At 39.2% G+C, this 21317-nt stretch overlaps 3 protein-coding genes and 1 non-coding gene across 7 annotated transcripts in view; 1 reads left to right on the plus strand and 3 right to left on the minus strand.

The window, feature by feature from the left end:
- LOC118454250 (uncharacterized) overlaps positions 1-4695 on the minus strand; it is a 32081-nt gene extending 27386 nt beyond the window's left edge. For 3 of the 4 annotated variants that reach the window (XM_087848318.1, XM_087848317.1, XM_087848316.1), the window contains exons 1-4: positions 4486-4695; positions 4027-4365; positions 3633-3914; positions 3364-3555 (exon numbers count right to left, since the gene is read on the minus strand). In XM_087848318.1, the coding sequence (XP_087704444.1) occupies positions 3364-3555; positions 3633-3914; positions 4027-4365; positions 4486-4624 (952 nt within the window). In that variant the 5' untranslated portion in view covers positions 4625-4695. Of the gene's footprint in view, positions 1-2786; positions 2898-3005; positions 3047-3170; positions 3282-3363; positions 3556-3632; positions 3915-4026; positions 4366-4485 lie in introns of those variants that run through there. The other variant, XM_087848319.1, reaches the window with a different exon arrangement.
- An 843-nt stretch (positions 4696-5538) lies between these two features.
- Positions 5539-11204, plus strand: LOC102776013 (cytochrome P450 4B1-like). The gene is made up of 12 exons (XM_087848320.1): positions 5539-5898; positions 6063-6207; positions 6313-6357; positions 6450-6577; positions 6732-6856; positions 6965-7119; positions 7223-7329; positions 8118-8308; positions 8431-8564; positions 9306-9370; positions 9738-9820; positions 10173-11204. The coding sequence occupies exons 1-12, from the start codon at positions 5539-5541 to the stop codon at positions 10348-10350; spliced, it is 1716 nt and encodes a 571-aa protein (XP_087704446.1). The 3' UTR covers positions 10351-11204.
- Positions 11205-13845: 2641 nt separating this feature from the next.
- On the minus strand, positions 13846-20466 carry ppp1r8b (protein phosphatase 1, regulatory subunit 8b). The gene is made up of 7 exons (XM_006791670.3): positions 20378-20466; positions 19832-19892; positions 19383-19536; positions 17901-18118; positions 16482-16626; positions 16135-16199; positions 13846-15897 (listed from the first exon to the last, which is right to left on the minus strand). The coding sequence occupies exons 1-7, from the start codon at positions 20428-20430 to the stop codon at positions 15544-15546; spliced, it is 1050 nt and encodes a 349-aa protein (XP_006791733.1). The 5' UTR covers positions 20431-20466; the 3' UTR covers positions 13846-15543.
- LOC118454251 (small Cajal body-specific RNA 1) lies at positions 19605-19735 on the minus strand. Its single transcript, XR_004843664.1, has one exon.
- Positions 20467-21317: the final 851 nt, after the last annotated feature.

Raw genomic sequence — 21317 nt, forward strand, 5'->3', positions numbered from 1 at the left:
AGAACAAAAAAAAAAATGGAAGTGAATGGCTCCATCTTGTCCAGGTCACAGTCCTTGATGTTTCTGTTGGTAACCTGAGAGTCAGCACCTTTGAGAAATTGTTAGATGTGTGTCCTGATGAACTTAAGGCTTTCAGCCTCTCTACCTCTGTGTGACTGATGTATATTGGAGTGTCTTTTCCTCAGATAAGTAATGATCTTCTTGCCCTTCTCTACTTTTAGGGCAAGATTATTTTCCAGACACCGGGCCACCAGTCCTATCACTTCTCTATCCCGTCCCTACCAGTAATCGGCCCAATCACATATGCAAATGTTATAATTCTGGTATTGATCAGGTGGTGCACACACTCATATGTGAAGACAGCATGTGGCAGTGTACTCAGCACGTGCCCCTGAGTAATACCAATGCTCACAGTTCTGATGTTTGATGTCTGGTTTTCAACTCTGACTGAGTGGGGTCTATCTTACAGGAAGTTCAGAGCTCTGTTACAGAGAAAGGGTGTGAGTCTGAGTAACAACAGCTTCAGTCATTTCACAGCATTTTCACAGATGTGTTACCTTTGATTGGACTGATTCTGTATGCATGTGTGGTGGTGTGAAGGCAGAATACCGGTAAATGTGACTAAATGGGGTTGATAATGCCAACCGGGGAGGGGATTACACCCCAAGAGAGATTACAGTAGCTAGTGCAAATGTTGTACTAGTTACAAAAGCCCACAGGCTTGTTATTAACAAGCAAAAGTAAGGACAAAACTACTCAAAGCGTAGAGCAGAAAAAAAAAACTTTTTGTTGTTCTTTAATTAAAATTCTCATATCGCTTCCTGTTCCTGCTCAAACACAGTGATGTTTCTGAGTAGCTTATCTGCTTAGCAATTTAATTAAAAACTTTTAAATAGATTATTTTTTCATAGTATAATCTTCACATGCTTCATCCGAAGCACACTTTCAATGTACTCACTACCTAATTTATAGCCAAAGTATTCACTCACTGTCTCTGTGCTGTTTCGCTAGCTTAGCTTAGCTCGTAGCCGACTCGTTAGCACCATGGCTACTTCACCTGTCCCTCCTACACTTTCCTGCTCATTGTGTCAGATGTTTAGCTACTCCTCGGCCTCCTTTAGCAGTAATGATACCTGTAACAAATGTAGCATATTTGCAGCTCCGGAGTCCAGGATTACTGAATTGGAAGTCACTAAAATCAATATTGAATCGGTGTGTAACTTTGCCAAAACAATGTCGGACTCTGTAGTTTTCTCTGGTCCCCTCCCCAATCAGACCAGGAGTGACATGTTTAGCCGCATGTTCTCCTTAAATTGCTTGCTGACTGAGTGGTGTCCCAGAAACAATGTGGGCTTCATAGATAATTGGCAAACCTTCTGGAGGAAACCTGGTCTTGTTAGGAGAGACGGCATCCATCCCACTTTGGATGGAGCAGCTCTCATTTCTAGAAATATGGACAAATTTATTAAACCCCCCAAAATATGACTATCCAGAGTTGGGACCAGGAAGCAGAGTTGCAGTCTTACACGGCTACGTCTCTCTGCAGCTTCTCTCCTCCTGCTACCCACCCCAAAAACCCATCTCCATTGAGACTGTGTCAGCTCCCAAACAGACAAAAAACAAACTAAAAACCAGCAATAAACAACTTAAACATAAAAAATCACAAAGATTAAACAACACATTTAGTGAGACTATTTTTCTATTGTTTTCACTTTTTTGTATACTTTACTTTGAATAAAACACTTTAACAAATAAAAGGATCCAAAATATTATTTTCAGTGACTAACCTCAGCAGAATGTCCTCACAGTATGAACACACATATTGCTCACAGTAATAATCATACTATAACCTTTTGTCTGCAGGCTGTTATTGTTTTACTATCACTGATGCTCAATATTGATTAACACTGCAGACACAGTACTGCTGTGGTTTTAACACTTTTAACAGCCTTCTTTATGCAACCTTTTGCCTAGATGCTTTTTTACTGTGGTCATATTTTATACGGTGATTATGTAAAACCTAAAACTGCAAGACAAAATACAGCTGCAAAATAAATTTAGCATAAAAAGTAGTTTTTTCTTTTAACAACAAAAAAAAATGCTTATAAATTTGTTTTAATTGAAATTAAATTAATGTACCTAATAATGTTCCTCTTTGTGAAAGCAGCATTTAATTGCCGTAACATTTTGATGTCAACTTTAACCTCTTAAGCCCCAACACCCCCTGATATGGGGGCAAAAGGCAGGAGATCAGTTAGGCTTGGGGTTTAAGAGGTTAAAGAACTTCTTTACCTACATTTGTTTTATCTTAACTTGATCTGTAAGGTAATCAGAAACTGTGCTTTCATGCAGTTCATGAATGGACCTCACCTCTGTACTGAGCAACAACAAAAAAATGTTGTTACATAACATCTGTATCGCACTGAAAGCTTCTCATTAAAATTATCTCGATCCATGTTTAGAACACCCACCCTGCCTTCAGAGAATTAGGTAAAAGTTCAGTTAAAGATTTGATTTGAAATCATTCCTTTGCTGGAAAAAAAAGACTCATGGTTTCAGATTTTCCCCTTGAGAAGCGTGTGGTTGAAGTTACAATTTAAGTACTTTGAGGAATCAGTTACTACATCAAATGACAGCAAGGATGGAAAGTATAATTCTAACCAGTGCCCTTTAATGACCTTACCTATTTTAACAGTCAACTGAAAAGCACTTTGGACCAATCCATACTGTTTTAAAATGTGCTATATAAACAAAAGTGACTGCACTTATCCTGGACTTTTTTTTCTCTATACTTTTATTTCACAATAAACACAATCACTAGAGGTCATGTGATTAATTCTTTTGCCGGGTGTCCTGATGATAATTGATGAATAAACCACTGAAGACTCTTCTTCCACCTGCAGTAAAAAGCAATACATTTCATTACCCAGACAAAGCAACACGCACACACTTCATTTCTGCATGAGAGTTTTAGGTTACACCTCGATGTCAGCACAGAGACTTACCCTGCTATTCAAGCCACAGCAACAAATTTGAACAGGAAATGCTTTGGTGAGACAGAAGCAGAAGCATATTCAGAATCAGAGGGGAAAATTTTTCAAGCAAACCATTTAATAAAAAAACAATAATGTACACAGGAAGTGGAAGTGAGGAGCAGCTGCATAGCCTACCTGAATGTAATCTTGGTTTGAAGCAAAAAATTATAAGTGCCATTAAAACGACACATGATACTGATATACCACAAATAAGTGGGATCCAGTCTTGAGGCTCTTTTTGAAAATCTGTTAAACCAAAAGCTAAATATTAATATTTCTTTGATTCAGGTGAAAAAGGTTCACAAACAGCATATGGCTAAACACCCACCTGTTGTTGTGCTAAATGATGATGTGTGAGTGGTAGTAACTGTAGTGTATCCATCAAACACTGAATCTATATTGCACTTTAGGGACCCGTGTGGATGTACAGGCACAGATGTAGTTGAAGTTCTGTTTGGATTATTTGATTTCATGCCGCACGTCACAGCGCAAGAATCAGATGAATCCTTACTGTCATATACTGTAAGTAAAGATCAAAAGGTTACATCAGGTTATCTTCTACTATGAAACAATGATGTTTGTGTGTTAGTTTCTCACCTGTAACTACACACAAATTGATAGTGACTCGCTTAATACTGTGTCCGACACAACTAGTCATCCAGCAGGTATATTTCCCAGCATCTTCTCTTCTGACATTTCCAATATATATAGACTTGTTGAAAGTCAAATTGTCTGTTGTTGCTCTTAGTTCTGATTTCCCAACAGCAGTCGTTGCTTCAAAGGTCCAAAAGTTTATTTTATCAAGTTTACTTGAACATGTGTGCTGAAAACTGCTGCCAGCAACAATGTAAACTGTCTTATTGGCTTCTTTCCACGTCTCTGAAAAAAGAGAGGTAAAGGATTGTGAGAATCTTTGGCAAATTTAAAAATCTTTACATGATCACAGGTAGATTCTACCTCAGCAGAACAAAAATATGAAAGCAGGACAAACCTTTCTTCACTATGATGTCAGTGGACTTTTGGCATTTTTCTTGGCATGTTTCACACCAGTACACACCTTCATCATCCTCAGTAAAAGAGCTGATAACCAAGGAATGATTGGATCCAATTTTCAATTTGGGATTGGACATTTGATGATATTGCACTCCACTCTTATCTCGGAAGAATAACTGAACCTGCTTACTGCTATGGTCCTTCTTGTAAAACCATTTGAAAGAGTCTGATCGATGGCTGTAATGCTGACACGGTATCACAGCTTGACATCCCAGCGAAAAATTAAGTTGTGCTGCGACTGGCAAAATATCACGTTGCTCATTTATATTAACAGTCACTTGAAAAAAATATAAAATATTCAAAAGTCAGTTCATCAGTTGTATTTTAAATACATTGTATTTAATTAAGCAATTTGAATAATGAATTTAGTTAAGTAATGATTTGATCAGATACTCACTGTTTCCTGAGAAAGTAGAGAAGTTCCAAACAAGTAAAAAGATGAAAATGAAGCCTTTCTGTTTCATATGGGAGAAATTCCTGTCCCCGCAGAAATAAAACCCAACATGAAGCATCCTGGCTGTACCATTACTGCTCATAAAAAACACAGATCACAAACTCTGCCTCTCAGCAAAAGGTTTTAGATTGAGCTTAACAGCTTAAATGAGCCTGACACATCGGAAGTGGTCGAACAGCCAGTACAGAGGAAATTTAGCAAGGTTGTCACCCACACTGTTTTTCTGATGTGGTCTGGCATATGATTTACTTCTTACATTTAGTATGGGTGTTAAGACACAAAATGTGCATCGCAAACCAGTTTCTTTTTTATTATATAGATGCCAAATATGTTCTCACATTGTATTTTATGCTGAGATAATGTTTGTGGGGGTTGAACCAAAACTGTGATTGAGCTGTTTGTACAGTTTATTGTACGATTAAACTCACTAGAGTTTGGACTTCATGTGCAAACAAAGCACTTATAACGAACTTATTGACTGCCAAGGACAACAACTGACACAATTACACTTTGGGAATTAAGTATGATATGTACTCTGGATTATTGATTCAGATTACAAAAAATTACATACATACAATGTAACAATGTAAAGTTAGAGGCGTTGTCAAGGGTTTCCTTGCTTGTTAGGTTTTTTAATCATAAAGTCAATTAAATGGAATTTTATTGTGTTCATAATTCTTAAAATAACCTCAAAGTATTTAGTAACTACATGAAGAAACAAGTATGTGACAGGCAAACAGAATAGCCAAAAGGAAAACCTACATTTTTGCGTGTGATGTTCACTTTACATGAGCAGAAATTCTTTCGATAAACAAACAAAGTAATTTTTGATAGAATTTATAAATATTTTTTAACCGCACTTCTTCATAATCTATTTTTAATTGCATACTCTAAATTTCCCATATTAGCATCTTCATCATCCCAGTTCTCATTTTCCGCCTAAAGGATGTTGCTGTTGCACTCCTGCGGTCAAAACGCCGACATTTCAGTCAGTACATGAACTCATCGTTTTATCGGGTGTCGGATTCCCCGCCTACCGGAGACACCGCTGAAAACCTCGCTTTTCCTCCAGCTCTTATCAGAAAGGTGAGCTCATATCACCTTTTGCGCTTTGTTGGGGAGGTTTTCCTGCAGGAGGAAGCGGAAGACACTTGTACCTGCGAGATGAAACTAACTAAAACTTTCGCGGAGTTTCAGCTGGGCTGGCCTCACATGCATCACGTCTTTGCTGTTCTCTGTCTTTTTGTCGTCGTGTATAAATTAACAATTCTACTTGCGAAAAGAAGGGAAGCACTGCGAAACTTCCAAGCTTTTTCGGGGCCGCCGCCACACTGGCTGTTTGGACATGTTCTCGAGGTAACTGTATCAACACAGTCGCAGCAGCTGTAACATCTGTAACCGTCCAGTAAAGCTGACCACAACATGTTGGAGAACACCATTCTGCAAACAGAGACACACAGTTGACAACGTGTAAAGTCTGCCTGCTGTGATGTGTTTCAGTTGTACTTTTTCTCTTTCAGTTTAAACAAGATGGGACCGATATGGACAAGGTAGTGAAATGGGGACAGGAGTACTCATTTGTTTTTCCAATCTGGTTTGGCCCCTTTGTCAGTGTCATCAATATTCAGCATCCAGATTATGCAAAAACTATCCTGACATCATCAGGTGTGAGAAATGTTTTGCGTAGTTGTTGTGTTGATGCACATTTATAAATGTGTAGTAAAGTTAAAGGTCCCTAATGCCGTTTTTATTTGTTATGTTTCCTAACAGAGCCAAAAGATGATTTTGCCTACCGTTTTGTGGAGGGTTGGATTGGTAAGGCTCATTTTTCTCCCTTCTACAGCATTTTGTTAAAGTGCAGAGTTGTTTGTTTTGCTGCTTTCCTCACTCGTGCACATGTTCTTCAGGAAATGGGTTGTTGGTGTCAGAAGGTCAGAAGTGGTTCCGTCACAGAAGGCTCTTAACGCCAGGTTTCCATTATGATGTTTTGAAACCATACGTAAAATTGATGTCAGAGTCTGCTGAGACTATGTTGGTACGTTAAAGACAATTTAGTTGCATAATTGATAAATAAAAAGTCAAAGTCATGATTTGTTGTACAACATATGTCAGTAAATATCATAGAAGTAAAGCAGGAACAGTGTCTGTATCCTGCAGAGAGATCACATCTGTTCTCTCATTGTTGGCAGGACAAGTGGGAAAGTTATGCAAGCACAAATGAGCCTTTTGAATTGTTTAAACACGTGAGCCTCATGACACTGGACAGCATTATGAAGTGTGCCTTCAGCTGCTACAGCAACTGTCAGACAGAGGGGTGAGCCCAAATGAATCTTTTTAAAGAGTCATTTACAGTGTCAGTTTTATGTTGAGTCGTTTGTTGTTGTAAATCTGCATTTAATGTTGGCCTCCTTTGTCATTTCAGTGGAACAAATGCATACATCAAAGCAGTTTATGACCTCAGTTTTCTAATTAACCTTCGACTCAGAATGTTTCCGTACCACAGTGACCTCATTTTCCACCTTAGCCCACATGGTTTCAGATACAGAAAAGCACGTCAGGTGACCCTAAGTCATACAGGTAAGCTTTGCTTTGATTCATCTGAACCGTTGCCAAAAATCAGTGAGCCTCACATTATAGTGTCAGATCTACAAATGCTTGCATTTTATATTCTTTTCTAAAGAGGAAGTTATAAGAAAGAGGCAAGAAGCACTAAAGGAAGAGAAGGAGCTTGGACAAATACAGGCAAAGAGATATTTGGACTTCCTGGACATCCTTCTCTTTGCAAGAGTATGTTATGTGTCATCAGTTTCAGCCTCTTACTTCAACACATTTCACTTTGTAGGATTTGCTTAATGTATAGGCAAGTCACAAACTGGGGTTTTCCTGCATAAAGGTCATACAGAAAATAAGGCAAGTGCCAACTTGAGATCATGTCAGATATCTGAAGTACTGGCCTAAAGCTGAAATAGCATATGCATGCAGCAAATAAGCAAAGATGCATGCTGTTACCAAGCTGCATGTTAATGTCCTCTGACACAAAGACGATGATCAGCCTTTTCATTCTCGTGAGCAGCAACCTGAATACAAAATCTCTTTTGTGTAGAGACTGGTCAACACTGGTTAGTGTTTTGTCCAGTTTTTTTTCCAAAAACTTCTCTAAACGGCCGCTTGTAGGGGCTGTCTCAGCTAGCATGTTTATTCTCTTAGACTTTGCTTCCTTTATGAGTATATCGTAGCAAATTGTTGTAGTGGGCAGGAAAAAATGAAATTCTCAAAAATGAATCATTAACTGCATGACAGGTGTTTGCTAAAAATATTTTAGTGTTATATATGGCTTAAGAAGTACAGTGGACCTTCATAGTTTGGCTGTTAAATAAATTTCCCAATTTTATAAAGGTATCTGTATAAGGATGAATGTTATCCAGCTAAAGCTGAGTTAAAGTCGGGTGATGCAGTAATATAATGAGCCTGAACAGCAAAAGTAACAAAGGACTTTTATTGAGAAGCCCAGTTAGAGTATAGTGCAGTCCAGTTTGTCTTTTATCAACCGTAAATATCCTTTATTTCAACGGCAGGATGAGAACCAGCAGGGTCTGTCAGATGAAGATATGCGAGCAGAAGTGGACACCTTCATGTTTGAGGGCCATGACACCACAGCCAGTGGCCTGTCTTTCATCCTCTACTGTCTGGCCTGCAACCCAGAACATCAGAAGATTTGCAGGAAGGAGATTATGGAGGCCTTGCATGACAAGGAAACCATGGAGTGGTAGGCTTATGAAAGGACAACATTGCAATAGGGAGACAAGTTGGAGACATATAAACATTTACATTTTAAATGATTTCTTATTAGTTGACTTCACTAACACTGCATGTCTGTCTCATTTTAAGGGAGGATCTCAGTAAAATCCCATACACTACAATGTGCATAAAAGAAGCTCTCCGCCTTTACCCCCCTGTACCTGGAATTGCCAGAAAAACCACCAAAACTGTAACCTTTTGTGATGGGAGAACAGTGCCTGCAGGTCAGTGATTTTACTCTGTTGTTATTATCAAAGAGTAAACATTAAATGTCTTCACTTAATAATGCTTTTGGAAACATTTCATGCTACATGGTAAACACAAACTCAACCGACTTTGTTTGTCTTTAGATACAAAAATTACAATTTTGTACATTTCCATAAATGACCTATATTGACTTAATACTTATTACTTTATTATTCTACAAGGGTACGTTGGTATTATTTGATTGTATTGTCACATACAGTATCTTTTCTATAAGCTAGTATAGATCTCTAAAACGTGGGCATAAAGTACGCCGCCGCCTACACATTATGCTTACAGGAGCTGCTCAGCCACAGGAACCCATGAGCCACAAAGCTCCAGGCACACAGTTTTTGTACTGATGTTGATGCCAGAGGAGGTTTAGAGCTCTTCAGTTACTGAGTCAGCAGAGCGCTGGAGATTTTTATGCACTCTGCAAGTTTACATGGTCTGGCATTTCATGGCTGAGATGCTGTAGTTCTTAAATGCTTCCAATTTGCAATAATACCACTTACACTTGATCACGCTGCATGGCTAGCTGCTTGATTTTATGTTTCTGTGCCAACTGGACTTCAAACCCCTGCATTTGAATTATGAGTTGTGTCACAATAAATTTTTCGATATGGTGTATGCTTGTTTTGTTTGAAAAATAATGTTCAGCTACACACACCCTATATTTTTTTAATAATAATAAACTAAGTACACATTTCTTTCAAATGTAGGTTCTGTTGTTGGAATAAGTGTGTATGGAATTCACAGGAATGCATCTGTCTGGGAAAACCCTAATGTAAGTAAAGACAATTTTATTCCCAGCACAACTTACTACAGGGAATACATCATCAACAGAATCTATGATGAAATAAAATTGTGACGTTTTCAGCACTCTGCTCATAAGGCTGCATATAATTTATCAAATAACTGAAGAAGCAATCATGAAACTGGTGCATCAAATTAATTACTAGTGCTGTATATGCTGAGGTGGGTAGGTCCCTGGTGCCAAAGTGGACCTCAGGACAGATTCAAGCTGGTTTAATGACTTACTTTATTATGTGTCAGAATGCAGTTTTCTCTGCGCAAGTGATAAGGGCGATGAGGTTCAGAAAATAAGTAATACACATAACACTGCTCTCTTTCTTTGTCCTGTATTACATTAGGTCTTTGACCCTCTGCGTTTCCTACCAGAGAACATTGCCAAGAGATCTCCTCATGCTTTTGTGCCCTTCTCAGCTGGGCCAAGGTTTGTCCTCACCGGAAACTATATCACTGTATAGAGACTGCTTGCAGTAGGCTCAAGTATGTGAATGTGTAACTTAGCACTGACCCCATTTACATCAACACAATAAAAACTGGCTTTATAATGGGCTAAAGCAAGTAGGGGAAAGGGTGAACTCACTGTAATCTAAGATTGATCCCATTTAAAATACAAGCACCTTTGGCCCTGAATGTTAAAAAATAACCTACTATACTCATCCCTCCTATTCGTTTTCGTCATGTCCTAATCTCAGAAGGATCAAATTATTTTCAACATTTTTCAATTCTTTTGAATATATCCTTGTATATTTCTTACATTTAATATTTTCCTTGCTCAGAAACTGCATCGGTCAGACCTTTGCTATGAATGAGATGAAAGTGGTGACAGCTCTGACACTGAAGCGATACCAGCTCATAGCGGAGCCCACTATGAAACCCAAGATCATCCCCCGACTGGTTCTCCGCTCACTCAGTGGCATCCACATCAAGATCAAACCTTTAGACGCAGAGAGCTAAAGTGCACTAACTGCAAGAAATGCTGAAAATTACTGTATTTAGAAAGTAAATACTTTATGTTGATTTGAAATACTTCTACTATATAACTGAGCTTTTACATATCATTTAATGAACGCTGTTGTGTAGTTTATGTTGTAGGAGAAATTACTTGTTGAAAAAAAATCTGCTTTTTATACTAAGACACTAAAGGAGAAGCTTGTGCACTTTGTCAGAAAGTAATAGAATTTGTTTTGGGGGGTTTTACGATAGTACATAACAGATTCGTAGTAAATGGCATTGCACTGACATTATTTGCAGTGTAAAGCTGTAGATAAAATTTTAGTAAATACAACTTCTGTCTTAGTTTTACTCTCCATCATTTAATATTTCTATTTTGAGATAGAGGAAGAGGACTGGTGTTGTGCTGTAAATTAAATTAGCATTCTTTTTCCAACAAAACATAATAACAAAAATATATTTTAGTAGTCAGGATCAACCCAATCAAAAACGTTTAATTGAGCTCATATTTCCATATTGCTTCTATTGTTTAAAAGAGAGCTCTCTTTGACCTGTAATGAAGATCATTTATCTATGTTTGTGCATTTATATGAAGTCTTATCAAGTCAGCATGAAAGCAATTCATAGATATATGATCAAAATCTATCTCTGGAATATAACCTTATTTTACAGAGGCAGACTGTAAAGTTGATGCTTAAAAATGTGGACAATGTATCAAATTACTTGCATTGCATTTAGAGTCTTTCCTCATATATACAGCTTATTGTAAAGCTTAAATATCAGTTTATATCAAGGCAAATTCACACTGGAGTGTTGTTTATGGTTAATTAAACATAAGAAAAATGACAAAACCTTTACCTCTGACTGATATCTTTGAGTCCACTTGTCCTTTAAGAGGGGAAGGTTACCAGAATTCAATACAAAGTTGTTCTGAGTGGTCATATTAATCCAATGATGAGACATTTCTATCTTCTTGTGGGCAGGGCTTTCACTCACAGGGCACGGGGGGCCACTGAATAGTTTGACTAAAAAAATGATCTTGGGTAAATGGTACGGCCTTTGTTGTCAGCATATCTCTGACACCATCTACTACAGAGCTTTTATTGTGTTCACAATTGTGTTACTGTATTTTTACAGTGCAGACAACCAAGATGACATAATTAGATAGCAAATGCAATTAAACAACATGTTTAAAGATCAGTTAACACTGGAGCCTTGTTCAAGCCCCCCCTCCATGACCTCGTCAACATCCAACCTGGAAAAAATACACAAAATAACATTCAGTTGCCTCAACGTGTAAACAAACCTAGAGAAGAGACACGAAAAAAGGACAGCATAAATACAGAGGAGAGAGGGAGATAAGAGAAGCTGGAGGACAAAGCTCCAGATCCGAACATCAGTAACTGACAGCCAAGGGGGAGAGAGATGTCCCAGGATGGTTGATGATCCGGAACAGAGAGACCTGAGAGGAAGAGAAGAGGGAGCATCAAAGCAGTTGAATAAAAACAAAGGTTATTCCAAATTTAACACCACAGTTTTTAGCTGCCAAGAGTTAATGTACACTGGTCTGTGTGCTGCATATGCTGTCAAAATCACGCTGATATCCAGCAGGTAAGATAAGACATTTGCAGCTTTAGTGAGTGCAGTTTCATCGGAGTGACAGGCCTTGGAAGCAGACTGGGGGGAAAAAACGTTGAAAATGATTAATGTTTCCTGTGAGGGCGCACACACTACCAGTCAAAAGTTTGGACACACCTTCTCATTTCATAGTTTTTATTTATTTTCATGACTTTTTAGATTCTCACCAAAGGCATCAAAACTATGAATAGTCACTGTTTGCTTTGATTACTTTGCAGACTCTTGGCATTCACTCAGTGAGCTTCATGAGGTCATCTCCTGAAATGGTTTTCTAGCAGTCTTGAAGGACTTCCCAGAGATGCTGAGCACTTGTTGGCCTTCTTCCTTCACTCTGTGGTCCATCTCATCCCAAACTATCTCCATTGGGTTTATGTCAGGTGACTGTAGAGGCCATCTGGCGCAGCACTCCATCACTCTCCTTTTTGGCCAAATAGCCCTCACACATCCTGGAGGTGTGTTTGGGGTCATTGTCCTGTAGAAAAATAAATGATGGTCCAGCTAAACTAGAACAGGATGGCATGTCGCTGCAGGATGCTGTGTTAGCTACGCTGGTTCAGTGTTCCTTTAATTTTGAATAAATTTCCAAAAGTGTCACCAGCAAAGCATCCTGTACACCATCACACCTCCTCGATGCTTCAAGGTGGGAACCATGTATGTAGAGACCATCCGTTCACTTTTTCTGTGTCGCACAAAGACACGGCACAGCACAGATTTAGACTGGTTTAATGTCCATTCCTTGTGTCCCTTGGCCCCCCAAAAATCTCTTCTGCTTGTTGCTTTTCCTTAGCTGTGGTTTCTTAGCAGCTATTTGACCATAAAGGCCTGATTCACACAGTCTCCTCTTCTGCACAACATAATTGATGGTCCCAACCCCATTAAGAAGACAAGAAATTTCACAAATGAACCTTGACCAATCACACCTGTAAAGTGAAACCATGTCAGGTTACTACATCATGGAGCTCATTGAGAGAATACCAAGGATTTGCAGCACTGTTAACAAAGAAAAGGGAGGCTATTCTAAAATATAAAACATATTTAGAGTTTTTTTATCAACTTTTTTTTCTTTGCTACATAATTACATACATCTTGCTTCATATATTTGATGTCTTCAGTATGTATCTACAATGCAGAAAGTTGTAAAAATAAAGAAAAAACATTAAATGAGAAGGGTTGTCCAAACTTTTGCCTGGTAGTGCATATTACCAACACATTCAAAAAGACATGACTGGTCAGTAATCAGTAACCAATAACAGAGACTGCTTAAGTCAAAGATACTGTAAACCACAACAGTTTCAAAGTTAGGAGGGAGTAGTTTCACATTTAATCAATTACTGAATGCAGGTCAGAAATTGCAAATTAATAACTAAATGGGAGCTTCAGGAGATTTTTAAAAGGTTAATTTGGCACTACCATCTGATAAGTTTTTAAGCAAGCACCTATAAGACAACATGATGAAGCCAGAGAATTAACCTGTTCTAGCAACGAGCGGAGCACACTTATCATTCAGTACAAGTGAAAAGGTTTCTGTTTTCATTTACACCTTTTTTAAGTCTCCTGCAGCCTTGTTAGACAGCATGTGTACATGCTTCTGCAAACCAGGAACCCGGTTTATCATCTCGCTTCAGGCAGGCAGAGATAGAAGTGAATATGTGGGGCGAGACCGCTGCACTTAAGTCCCGACTTCAGTTTCACTGCCTATCTCTGCTGTTAGACAGGCCAGGTGCTGGAGCAATTTGACAACAAGAGTCGTTAAAGCGTGTGCAGAAGTGTCATAAAGACACGCTATAATCCCCTTCTGCAATGTGCAGGTTCATGCACAACTGGGTGAAAGTATCAAGAAGGGCCAGAAAGGCTCATGAGTCAAAAGTACTCTTTTATTTACAGTCATATTACAAAATCCACACACCCACAAGGACAAAAAGTCACCAGTACAGGTTGTATAAAAATGAAATGACGTCCTCTTTCTTTTGATCTCAGATTGCCAACCTTTCTCTGATTTACGATCCTAATAACTGATCACTTGAATTTCCTGTAAAAACTCCCAAAATGCATTGCATCTTCTGTCGCTGCCTCATGCAGAAATAACCTCAAGCTGACTTGACTTAACTTTTTGGCCGATGTCAGACCAGGCACCACATCAAAAAGAAACAACAATGTTATGTGGCAGCCTTGTGGTCAGAATGCATGATGCGCCGAGACCACAGCATTTAATCTGCGATTCCAGCTAGGAACCTTTGCTACAAATCACTTACCCTCTCCTCTCAATTACTACTACGTCTGTTCTGTCCACATTTAAAAGAGAAAAATCCAAACCACTATACTATATAAGATATAACACAATTTAATGGTGGACTTAAACTTGGCCATAGTCTTTATTAACCAGTTACAGCCAGCTGATTACATGTTTGACACAGAGAACTTATAACCGTTGCTGGATTTGTTCAAAACAGTAATACGTTGTATAAACTGCACTGTACTGTTTCATGTGAGAGATGCTAACATGCTACGTGACATTTAGAATTGTTTAAATCCAAATTCTCTTTTTACTAATCTTTTATTTTGCCTTTTAAGTTGGTATTTGTTCTTGTGCTAGTGTATACTCAGCTGTATTCTGTTAGTGCTTAGCAAAAGTTCACTTAAATGTCGAGCAGAACAAAACTGTGAGAGTACACCTGTGGTGGAAAAGTGGGCAACAAACCATTTAAAAGTAATATACTTGAAAAAGCCAAAGAACAAATATGTTCAGAATACTGTTTGGACAGGGCAAATAGCTTATCAGCGACATGTGAACGTTTATAAGCTTGAAGCTCCACTTTTATGTGATGTCACATATATAGCGATGATTTCTGTAACTGTGTAGCCAGTGTCACTGAAAATGCACAAGCCACCACCTAGTGGGTTGTTGGAAAAAACGCAGGACACTTAGGTTCATATGACGCTGTCTAATATATGGAATGAAAAGCTTGCAGTCAATAATACACTTGTATTATATGTTTTCATGATAAAAATCAGCCCTGTGTTTTGACAGAAATTCAGTTCATATCTGCAATCTCTGGCCCCCCTGACTCATCACAGTAAAATCTGATAGAAAAGTACATTTTGCTTTCCTTTAATAGTATTTTCAACATTCTAAAGAAGTGAAAAAAATATTGAAATTGTAGAAAAAATACAACCTTACATCAAATTCGTCAAAAACACAACTCGATGACCCACCATATCTTCGTAAAGAATCACTCAGATAACCATACCTGCCACTTTGAGCCTCAGATGTGAAGTCCTGTAAATGTATTTTAATTTTCTTTGCAATCAATAAGCTTCTACTTATCAGCTACCAGTTTAACAGATGCAGACACATCTTGTGACAGACCAAAACAGAACTTGTGTGATGACTTCTTGTAATGACAACGAGTACATGACAAATTAAAAGAAAAAAAAAACAAAACAAAATAGAAAACAACAAAAAAAAAAAAAAAGGAAGTGAATGGCTCCATCTCGTCCAGGTCACAGTCCCTGATGTTTCTGCTGGTAACCTGAGAGTCAGCAGCTTTGAGAAACTGGTTAGATGAGTAGTGAAGGGGTGGGTTTCTTGCCTGGCCAAGTTTCTTTGGCATACTTCTTTTTTCGTGGCTCGTTGTGGGTCTCCGGTAGGTAAGGAGCTGTAACAGGTGTGGGGTTGAGAGTGACAGGTGGCTGTGGAGCCTCAGGGGCCAGGTCTACCTCTGGTGCTGGGTTAGGGAAAGGAAGAGGAAGCCCTCCCTGCATGGCAACACCTCCTGGAGCTCCTATCGGCTGGTTCTCATGACTGGTGGGAGGCAAGTCCCCATAGAGACCACCACCAAAGCCGTAGCCGTGCATGCGTTTTGAAGTCAAGTCATCAAAACCCAAAGTGTTCTGGCCCTCTGATCTCCGTTTCTACAGCAGGGATAGCAGAGCATCAGCTTCACAGTTCATACACCTAATACATGTTTACCTTTCCAAGTCGTACAGCTAGACCACTGCAAATGGTAGTGTTACACTGGGCATACTGGGACCACCCAGTGAGCTACACAGGACAACTTTTTATTTTTGCAAAAAATGCACATTTATCACCTTAAAATTACATTTCTTTAACCATCCTGTCAGCTAAATGTATCTGACATCAAAACTCACCTTTATAGGGATGACAGCAGTCTGCACCATATTTCTGAAGCGCCCAACAGAGGGGTCTATATCCTCTGTAAAGATTTAAAGAACAGTTGGTATACATTAGCGCTGGGGGCATTTCTTCTCATTAGAATTCAAAATCAACATATTTGATCAGTGACATATCAGCCGTAAGCCACCTCACTGCAAACCCACATTAATTAATGTGTTTCTAGCCTAGAATGAAAAGTATCCAAATTTAGTTTATTTGGCTTAATCTTAACTAATCTAATCATCAAAGCTCATTTTCTTCTCATGTACATGCTGTAAATAAAATAACAATCCACTAGTTTTTAGGTAACTAACTTGAGTACCTGGATTTATGATGGAATCTTCTTCACTGAAGGTAACTCTGGAATTTTTTCGTTTCCTCTTGGGCCTCTGGATTTCCAGGTTGCCTTCCTCAATGGTGAGGAGGGAGATGCGCTTGTTGTGAGCTGTGTTGAACTCTGTCAGGTTCTGGCAGGTTAAAAACATTACATATGAGCAAAATAGCTGCATGAATGTCAAAATATCCCAACATAACAACACGATATACCGGAACAAACTTGATAGAAAAAAACTGTATTATCTTATAAAGTCAAGGAGAATATTAAACATATGCACAAGCCAATGTCAAACATGTCATATGATGCTAATAAATCAAAAAAACATCTACAAAAAAATAAATAAAATAGATTTAAACGGTGTCAACACAGGGTTTGTGGTAAGGCTGGGAAATGTATATACGAAGCAAATCTCAATAAAGTTTGAAAAAAAAAAAAGAATTCCTGATTATTAAATAAGATCAAACGTGTATTTTAAAGCTAGTCTGAAGCTGGGCATACACTGTGCGATTTTTTCAGTCGCGTTATTCAGCTCCTGCTCAAACTGCACGATTGACTCGCAGGGGTTATAAGTTCGTAGGTCACGATGCAGAGTCTCAAACTGTACGGCCCGATGCCCTGATGCGACCTGAGTGCTCACACTGTGCGCCCATAAAATGAAGGTTATAACAGAAAATCTGTCGCTCGCTCTCCCTCTCTGTCTTTCACTCAAAGACACGCACCACCACCATCAACTTTGCTAAATTGCTAATGAAAAACATTGATCAGCCAGCTGTGATTGAGCAGCAGTGTAGATCCAACTATTTTCACAGGTGTCGTGGTCGTGATAATTTTGTGAGGCCACATGGAAAAGGCTCGGATGAGCTTTCCAAAGTTCCACAAGTTGTGCCTCCATCGCTTGTGTCCAGATCACACGCTGCACTGCCGTGCTGCTCCGTCTTTTTCACCGACATTTATGTGTTTGCGCGTGCGCAGTGTAAGCGGCTGCGGTGACACCCTCACGACGGTCGTGAGCAAGCGATTGATGATCGGGAGCTGGTCGGGAGGTGTTCCCGTTCCCCACGTATATTACACGATGCACGACGAAGGCCAAACTCGGGCCGATCACCAAAACGCACGACTCAAAAATTGGCTCAAAATGGGCCAAAAATCGCACAGTGTAAGCCCAGCTTAACTTATAAAAAGTAACATGTGGAGTTTTCTAGTCAGAAGAAGTATCACAGTATCATTTGCATTATGAGTGAAAGGGTTACAAATTCATGTCAAAGAGCTTAGCCTATTTAAATAGACCTAATTTAGTGTTTTTTAGTGCACCAAAATACATACTGTGGACCTGAGAGGTATTCACATCAGCCATGATATTCCTTTCCTGTACAGTTCATTTTTCAGAATATAAACTAACTGTACCTCCAGTTCTGTCTCTTCTTCTGGAAGCCCGAGCAGTCCTTTCAGCTCCTCATCATCTCCTGTCTTGCTGTCCCCCGTGCCAGCACTGCCTTGGGTTTGAGGTTTCTCTCTGATGGTGTAAGTCCGTGTTGAGGCCCCAAAAGATATTGTAGAGTCTATGGGAACCTGCTGAGGCTTGTGGGCCTCCAGCCGAATGTGTCCAAGGAAAGTACCGTGTGCTAAATGATGACATCAAGCACAGTGTTAGGACTGATTAGTGTAGCTAAGCCTGATGTAATAATGAAACAACAACAATTTAAGGTAGTCAAACAATACATTTTGTCAATATTTGGTAACTTTTCTGACTTGCCTAACCCAGCAATGTTAAATACTAATATAACAATGACCTCTGTATTAACACGTTTAAGCGCATAATGTCTGGTGTGATCAAACTGCAATTTTTCTTTATATCCAGTTATTCTTATAAATGTGATTGTTAGTCCATTCTTAATTTTATCATCTATAACATAATTTTCATTAATACATTTTTGCTAATATTTTTAAAAAGGTCCAATGCGTGCCACTTTCTTGCCAAAACTCAGTTGCCAGCTGGCATATCATGTTTCTATTTATTTTTTGCAGCTGGTTATAACAAACGAGAAAGAGAGAATGCATAACTGCTACACAAGACAACTACTTCTTTTGAGTGCTCCCCTTAGCAGCCACCACCCACTCTTTCCCTTTCGCTGCCTAGCCAACCGATATGTCATCTGCTCCATCCTTAGTCTCCAGCCATACCTACATCTCACTCGCTCCTCAGTGTGCTGTATTCCTAGCCAACCAGTAATCCTGTCTAATTCCTTCATCTCCCTGACTACTGAATATTTGAATACTTTCTTGTACTGTGTTTTCCATGACAAAGTCTCCTTGTCCTCTTTGCTCTGTCCAGACGATGCACCAAACAGCTTTGCCTGAGCACTTCAGCTGTATTTTCCCAGTCATCTGGTAAATTTTCCCTAAGACCCAGAGCCTGTCTCCTCAACTAAATTCCACGCCAGCATTCTTCCTCCATAAACTTCCACCATGGAATCTTTGGCTCTGCCATCACTCTGCTCTTCTTCTAGATTTCCAAAGTCATCCTACAGACTACCATCCAGTGCAGCTTAGCTACCACCTCACCACCACCTTGCAGTCTCCTGTCTGTTTATATAGTCCGAATTACACATTTATTACAAAAACAGGACCTTAAATAAACAATAAGGTTTCCAATTACAATCTGACCCTGATGCTTAGCATTATTGCTTTAAAAACTGATTATCAAAACAATTAGAATATTGTTGTGGATTATTTTTGTCTATCCAGCAGTCTATTGTTCAACAAATTATTTGAGCGATTATGAGCACTACTGGCTGCACGTAATAGATTAATTTTATTCCTTTTTAGCCCATAGCTTTTCAGACAGTGACGTAGAGTGTACAAGTATGACTGAAGATCATGTCTTACTGCTGTTGAGGTCTATGAGGAAGACCCTTTTCAGGTGTTTGTGATAGACTAGTGCAGCGTGAACACGAGAGCACGACTGATGGTCAATGGTGAAGTCGCACCAGTCGGGGTTCCTCCCAAATAGGTAGTACTTCTTTTCATCTATGATCAGTTTCTAGAAGGAGAGACAAGAGTTAGTGACTTGGCTTTGAAAACAAGCCAGTGAAGAAGCCTGAATAACATTTCTGTGCCTCTGAGCCATAACTCCACAGTGTTGCTTCCACTGAAAAGCTTAAAACTCAGGGCTGATTCTACTGTCGCACCGTTTGAAGCCCTGCAGCCAAAGCAGACTGTCAGGCTCGTATCTGGTGCATTCAATTAACCCTACTACCAACATTATTCTTGCAGTTCACAAGTATGCAATACTAGAAATTGTTGGTCTAGTGTAACATCTCCAAACTTCCAGTTACCTCTATCAGTTTGTCCCCCTTCATCACGTCCAGGTGGAGCCCAGGGGGCGGTTTGCCTGCCCTAAGAGAAAACATTTTTAAACATTAAAACTGTCTAAGTTAATGTTATACGTGGACAGTGGATCATTATTCTAAATAAATGGCTATACTCCATTGTCTCCCCTTGCTGCAGTTAAGGATTTGTTCATAGAAACGAGTCACTCACCTCTGCACTCATAGAAACGTGTTCAAGATTGATACTTTTACATACAGAAAAACTTATTAAATTATATCCTGCGTATACATGTGATTTATTTCCTCTTTTCGTGATCAGAATTAAAACTGCACATAAACGATGGGTCTTAATAAGAAAAAAAGAGGCAACGCCATTTGTAGATACACACCAGCGTTAGCCTGCTCAGATGCTAACATTAGCTACTGTGAAAACCAGCTATTCTCCTCTGTAGAAAGTTACATTGATAATTAAGTGAATGCTAATCTGCTCATTTGCACCTGATATCACATAACAAGCTAACGGCTACAACTTTAGCACGTGCATTTTCTCACCATGATGGACAATCAAAAGGAGGGGGACTGTCTTTGCTTATTTTAGTCGCCATCTTGCCTCAGCTTCTCAAAGCAGAGATGCATGCTGGGTAAACGTCACTTCGGATTACTGGGAAATGTAGTCCTGTAGTACTGCCAAACATTGAATAGAATATTAGATTACGTTTTCTCATTTACTCCGACTTTTACTTAAAATAAATGGTAATACAAAATAACACGTGAATTTTCTAAGAATGTTCAAACCCATGGGGGGGATTAAACTAACACCAACTTTGAGTTACCACAAGAACCAGCAGGGGTCCCTATTCCCCAAATTTCTAAGTTAACACTGCTAAAAGGTCAAATCAGATAAAATAACTGATATTTTGTTTCGTGAGCAGCTGGTGGTTTGAATGAAGCTAGGACTGTGGGTTTCTCGGGGTATCTATTTGGGGCAACGGTACTAATAGCTGGTGTGGGCGGACTCTGTGTCAAGCACTGATCTTTAGAGCTTTTTGTGGTTCTTGGAAACTGTGAGTTGAGTCAAACGCTAAAAACCACTGCCTGCCTTCCTTGATATGTCAAGGTGGGAGGATATCTAGCCTCTCCTTGCTGCAGATAGAAGTGTCATAGACTTAGAAAAGCACTAAGAGCAGGAAGTGCTGAGAGAGAAAGATGACACATGGCTAAAACGAATATCACAAAGAGCCTGAAATATTAGTGAAGAAAAGCTATCAGTGTGTCCTCGCATCTGTGCTCTGAGAGTTGCTCTTTTGCATTTTTAAAGGTTATCATAGTGCATGTATTTATTTAAACCTTATGCAATGTGTTCACACTGGCCACACCGTTAAGTAGAGCACCCTGACAATCAAACAAGAAAAAAGAAATCTAACACGTTCACACTGCAAAATTGCAATTGCGATTTGCTCCTTTTTTAGTCTGTCGTCCTCTCCCCCTTTCT

Source organism: Neolamprologus brichardi, chromosome 11 (assembly GCF_056152115.1).
Source record: "Neolamprologus brichardi isolate AB-2024 chromosome 11, ASM5615211v1, whole genome shotgun sequence".
Lineage (NCBI taxonomy): Eukaryota > Metazoa > Chordata > Actinopteri > Cichliformes > Cichlidae > Neolamprologus > Neolamprologus brichardi.